General features: G+C 26.9%; 1 protein-coding gene across 1 annotated transcript in view; it reads right to left on the bottom strand.

The window, feature by feature from the left end:
- The window catches only part of LOC105626721 (ATP-binding cassette sub-family G member 4), an 8,649-nt gene extending 2,633 nt beyond the window's left edge, over positions 1–6,016 (bottom strand). The window contains exons 1-7 of the mRNA XM_012208018.1: positions 5,827–6,016; positions 3,639–3,822; positions 3,253–3,376; positions 2,095–2,240; positions 1,260–1,383; positions 828–942; positions 618–746 (exon numbers count right to left, since the gene is read on the bottom strand). Coding sequence (XP_012063408.1) covers positions 618–746; positions 828–942; positions 1,260–1,383; positions 2,095–2,240; positions 3,253–3,376; positions 3,639–3,822; positions 5,827–6,016 — 1,012 coding nt within the window. The remainder of the gene's footprint in view (positions 1–617; positions 747–827; positions 943–1,259; positions 1,384–2,094; positions 2,241–3,252; positions 3,377–3,638; positions 3,823–5,826) is intronic.
- Positions 6,017–6,649: the final 633 nt, after the last annotated feature.

The raw sequence follows: 6,649 nt of genomic DNA, 5'->3' as shown, positions 1-6,649 counted from the left end.
AGCAGGTAGAGCGAACTAAACTGAATCAAAAATTTTCTATCATTTTGCAATTTTCGCAATAATTAACAAGATATTAATTATTATATATTGCCGAATATTGATCTTTAATAATTTTTTACTCAAGTACTATCAACTTTTACAGAAAAACGACAAAATATAAAAATTATTTTCTTCTCATAAAAGTAAGAATTTTTTCAGAATTTTTTATCAATCTTTTAGTACTGCATTTTCTTATTCATATACAACTGACAACTATTTTAACATGAGAAAATATGGTATTAAAGAATTCTCAGAACTTTATGAGAAGAAAATAAACAATTTTTGTCTCTTGCTGTAAAATTGATAGTATTTGAATAAAAAATTATTGAAAATTTTAGCGATTTATTTAGCGATTTTTAGTATCTTATTAACTATTGCGAAAATTGCAAAATGGTAGAGGATTTTTCGACTCAATTTAGTCCATTCTGCCGCTATAGAGTTTCATTTATCATTAATTATTGTATATACCTTGTATGTACACAATAATATTTTTTTAATAACAATAAAGATGATCGTTGTAAAATCGTCGTTATAATTTCATTATCATAGAGATTTTTATATTTTTATTTTCTAAGTACCTCTTAAACTTTTCGCATCTTTCAAGGTTTCTGGATTATCGAACCACTGTAAATTTCGTCCATTTTGCGACCCCATTATCAATGTATTGATTTTCTCGTTACCGTACTCGCCACAAGCGAGTTCAATTACTACAATATTTGCATATATCAATATTAGCTGATCAAACAAATGAAATTTTCGAGTAATTTATAAAAAATAATTACACGTACTGTAATCTGCCGGATTATGATACATAGGACACGGCAGTTTCATATTTTCTAGATATGGCAAGAGTTTGCTCGTTGCTCCTTGGTACAGACAGTCTCCATTCGTCAACACATACACCTGCAAGAATAATTGATTTTCTTATTATTCTAATTATAAACGCATATTACCCAGTAAACACAATGTTATTGTACATGTAACATACATGTAACTTGCAATGTCAGCTCAACAACACAGTGTGTTATATTATAATTATTTTGTTGAGCTGACATTGCATGTTATATTTATATTACATGTACCATTGTGTTTACTAGGTAAAGATGAGATTTAAAACAATTTGTGTATTGATATCGCGTGAAGCAATATTATTAATTATCTTACATGTTTTTAAACAGACTTTTATAATTTTTTATAGTAATTTCTGATTATTTACTTACCTGATCGAATAATTGAAATAAAGATGCACTGGGCTGATGAATAGTACAAATTATTGTTCTCCCTTGTCGCGCCAATATTTTTAGCAAGTTTACAACTTGCATGCAACATGAACTATCCAGACCTCTGTAACAAATACGACAAATAACAAGACATTAACATAATAAACAATTCTTTATTGAACTAAGTATGCCATCAATCGTTACAAATAATTTTGATTAAAAATTAGGAATATTAGGTATTACGTATTATACTTTAAAAAAAGATTAATATCATGACAATTAGTCATGATATTAAAATTATAGACGTTAATGTACAATATAATATATAAAATAATCGTGAATTCTTATCGCGGCGAATAAAGACTACAATATAACAATACATATATGTCGATAAAATATTACAGCAATAAAATAATAAAGTAAAATAAAAAATAATTAAAGACTCTGTTTATTTTTACTAAATAGAGAAACTTTATCAATTTTAATAAAAAAAATAAAACAATATTTAAAAATATATTAATATAAATAATTTATAGATAAATAAATAAATAACTAAATTGCTCGAAGTGAGATTTTTTTTCTTTTTGTAAGATGAAAAAACTAGTTAACAGAAAGATTTAACGTAAATACTTGGTTTGCATTTACGTAAATAAATACGTTTATTGTTGAGTGTTTATTATTGAGAATAAAAGACAAATACTAAGGTGCAATTAAAAAGATATTAAATTGAAGAATTTAAATCTTTTTAATAGCTATTAAATCTTTTTAAATTGTAAAATAAATAAAACGGACAAAAAAGTGAAACAACATCGAATAATCAAGGTATTGAGCTTACGTGGTTGGCTCATCGAGGAACATCACCGTAGGATTATTGACTAATTCAAGAGCTATAGAGAGCCTTTTTTTTTGACCGCCGCTTAATCGACCGGATCTCGTATTCATATGTTCGTACAAGCTAAGTGTCGTAAGAATATCTTCGATCTAAACATTGTATTAAAACATTGTATTAATTCTTCTAAAGTACTATAATTCACTTTAAATCAGCTCAACAGTAAATCTCATTTATTACTATTATTATTATACAATTAATATATAAGATAAGACGATTAATATTGGTAAAATCAGATGGTAATAAATATTTTTATATTATCTTTGATAAATGTTTACCTTTACATTGTCAACTCCAAATAATCTCCAACTAACCTTGACCTTGATTCTCAAGAAGATCAAAGTCATTGACCTTTTCTGTCGCATTATTCATTATTCATTAAAAAATTATGAGCAAAACAATTTTTATGAATAACACACAATTTTAAAAAATAAGGTACATATTTCAGCAATATTTTCCCTTGAGAGAGGGAGAGATAAAACTCATGCGGCCTCAAACAAAGGGAGAGGTAAGATGGGAATCGCTTCGAGTGAAAGTTGCACCCCTCCAAGCAGGGGAGAGAAGTAGGATGGGAGTTGTTTCAGTTGCGCTCCTTAGGGAGCGAAGCGATTTCCACCCCATCTCCCTCCTGCTTAAGGATGCATGATTTTTACGTGAAGCGACTCCATCCCACTTTCCCCTTGTCAAGGGGTGCACGACTTTACGTGAAGCGAGGTCTCACTTCCATCTCCTGTCAAGAAAAAATATTGTTGAAATAAGTACCTTATGTTTAAAAATTATTCATAAAAATTGTTCTGTTCATAACTTTTTAATAAATAAAATTATTTACCGAAGCGACGGAAAAGGTCAATGATCTTAATCTCCTTAAGAATCAAGATTTAAGTCATTTGAGGCTGACTGTGTAAAGGTAAACATTTACTTTATCTTTAAATAATAATTATAAAGTATATTAATTAAATATTAGATCTGACAAAACACTATAATAATACTATTTTCTTCGATAAATTCTAGTAAATTTCATGATGATTTCTTTCTTAATAAATTATATAATTAAAGTGTTAATAAAATTATAAATTAAATAGTTTTGACTAAATTTTTACTTACGATCATCTCTTTCTTGTGTTTTGGTGTGCTCGAAGGCAATTTTAAATCGGCGGCGACCCTCATGTTCTCGATTACGGTGAGTAGGGGTTCCAGTCGATCATCTTGCGTGATGTACGCGCTGCATCTGGGGAGAGAATTAATGAAGCGTTAAAACGACATGCATAATGATACGATCGATATCCATGTCGAAAACAATATTTATTGTAATTCTTAAAAAATTTTCAACAATGTAAATACACATAATGTAAAATCGAAAAAGAAGAGAGAACAAGATATATAAAAAATGTCTTCAATTTCCTTGTTTATTTAAATACACATTTTATATAAATTACTAATTTAAAGAATTTCAAATTTAAAGATATCGAAAGTATCAAAGCTGTACTTACTTTCGAAAATTATTAAGATGTCGAATACGACCATTAATATATATGGAACCATCCATTCCAGTTGTCCGAAAACCGGACAGAATGTCGAGTAACGTGGATTTTCCTGCGCCGGATGGTCCCATTAAAGCGATCAACTGTTTGCTAGGAAGCCTTCCGCTAATCCCATGCAAGATTTCTTTCTCCTCTGAAATTTTTTTCAATGTGATGATTGTTTAACGCTTAATACGTTTCGAAGATTATTATTTATGCTAGTTTTTCATTTAACTCCAAATAAATTCTCTTCTATAATTATCACTGATGCTATAATTAATTATTAATTATTGTTGTATTGAATATTTCTTTACGTAAAAAGTAATTTTTTGCAAAATATGCATACGTGCTAAAATTTAATGAAAAATCACTTTGCGGAAAGCAGTAAAAAAATAAATACTATTTATTATATAATATATAAATACTATGTATAATACAGTTAACTTTTTAATAAATATATAAGTTTTTTAAATATTTATTGCTTTTCTGCTTTTTAAGTATTTGACGTATTTTTTTTACCTTTGTATTTAGATATTTTTTATAAAATATACATTATATTAAGATTATCGATATAGGATAAAAGTGCTAGATGTAGATTAGGCAATTTCGAATCATTTCTTATATTTAAATAATTATAGTATTTTCGATTAAATAGTACATATAAGATTTTTTTATCTTTTTCAAGTGTCAATTGAACTAAATTTATTAGAAACAGTGCTACACATTTTATTGATGTCGTTAACTAATTAAATATATGAAGTTAACTATAACGTATCTTTAAAAATTCGTTTAAAGTGTAATATCATAAGAATTGCTATTTTTTTATGGCTATTTTTATATTAGGTGTAGTAAAAGAAATCCATTATTTTTGCATGAAATTGAATGGAAAAATAATGGATTTCTTTTTACTACACCTAATAGTAAGTATTTTTTTATAGCTTTATAGTAGGTAGTAATAAATAATTATAGATTTCATTTAAAAATCAACGTTATACTCAATTAAGATTAAATATGTTCGCAAGTATTGTTTAATCATCATGTTATAACAATACTTTTATTGCATAAATTTATTATAAAAATGTAAATGTAAATTTATTTAAAAACTTGTTAAATCTTACAAAGGATGTCATTCCGAAAAGATTTATTTGTTTTAAATATCAAAATAGCTAGAATATAAAATAATATACATGTCTATACGCAAAAAGTATTACTATTCATAATTTAACTGTTTTTTTATTGCTAAACGTTTAATTTTTGTAATTATTATTGATTTTTAACTGTCACTAATTTTAAATAAACTTGAATATGTTAAAATTGCACGATGATCCACAATTAGACCCTAGAACTAAATGTGGATCATTAATTATAATTTCGTTATTTATATTACGATATGCATGCGCAAATTATTTTTATTATTCTTATGGGATGTAGTAATGTCACCAAAAAGGATAAAGGTGAATTGATCCGCAATTAGTACATAGGGTGTAATTGTGGATAATAGTCATTACTTTATTTAATTCAAATTAAAATAAAACAATAATGAAAAAGAATAAAATCATTCATGATGTAATCTTTATGATCAATCATGACTATTAAATATTTTATTAATTGTTTGATGTTGTTCTGGATAAAGAAAGAATATAAATTTTTTTTTTAAAGAGTGATCCACAATTAGTGATTTTATCCTAACTTGAGAAAAATAATGAAATTCCTTGATGCTAATTTGCACATTCTATACGATCAAAGACATGTATGAGACGCTCAAATGTGATGGTTGCTAAAATGTGAAAATTTTTTATAATATCACTCATGCTTGAAAGTCCTGCATAATTACTGTAATAATAATCTAACAAAATTATTTTTAGACTGGTATCTATTTAAATTTTAAATTCAACAATTCTTTCCTTGTAAAATAAGATAACTTTAGCTCAATTTGAAAAAATGCTTAAACAGTATGTATGTTCAAAATCAGAATATAAGACGTTTTAAAACATTTTTACATTGTTTTTAAAACGTTAAATTTATATTCCGATTTTGACATGAGTGCTATCTGGGCATTATCAAAAGGAAGCAAATTTACTCTATTTTTATACAGTATTTGTAATCTGAGTAACTTTTTAATCTAATATGTAACAAAAAGAGTTTGAGAATAGCTTACCTCTTCTGAAACGATGGCTGACAGTGTAGGTGATATTCTCAAAGATGATATCGACCGATTCCTTATCATTACTATGTGCGGCATCGGATGGTATATCATCCTCACGTTTTTTGAACGTAGATTTGGGTTCGACTATACAGACTGCATTGTTTTCCTGCTGATTGCTTGCCTCGTGCATCAATACTTCCATCATTATGCACTTTGTCCAAACCGATCGAATGATAAGGACCGATTATGCTTGAATACTCATCTGCTCCAATCCGAGCAACCTAGAACAAATAAATCAATGAAATATGATAAAATCACAGACATACAGACGCAGCATAAAAGAAAGATAAAGATAACATTTATTAAATGACTTATAAGAAAAGATGATTATAAAATATGATCGTAAAGAAAAAATAATATTTTTATTATTAATAACCATATTAATAATCCTGTACTGGCTACTTCTTTAGAAAATAAAAACTTATTATTAGATCTGAGATAAACATAATCGCGATTCACGATCTTATGCTACTTCAAGATAAATAACAGATTAGTTTTATTCTTTCCTGAATTTGATGCATAATAACGATTTCTTTTTTCGATTTACATTTATGTAAAGTATGTACAGATGGCTTGATTAAATGCTAATCGACGTTATGAAGATGTACACAGAATTATTAGATAATACTTTTTTATAATTTTTTTAAACTCGAAAAATACAAAAGAAGAGCATAAAGCTAACCGATGTGAACCTGGCATTCAACTTTATCAAAAATAAAAATTAATACCGTAGGCCGTTTGTACTTCGTTTGTACTTGTTTGTATCGATCATTAT

This window comes from Atta cephalotes (genome assembly GCF_000143395.1).
Source record: "Atta cephalotes unplaced genomic scaffold scaffold00006, whole genome shotgun sequence".
Lineage (NCBI taxonomy): Eukaryota > Metazoa > Arthropoda > Insecta > Hymenoptera > Formicidae > Atta > Atta cephalotes.
Note: the sequence above shows the minus strand (reverse complement) of the source record. Positions and strands in the feature narration are given on the sequence as shown.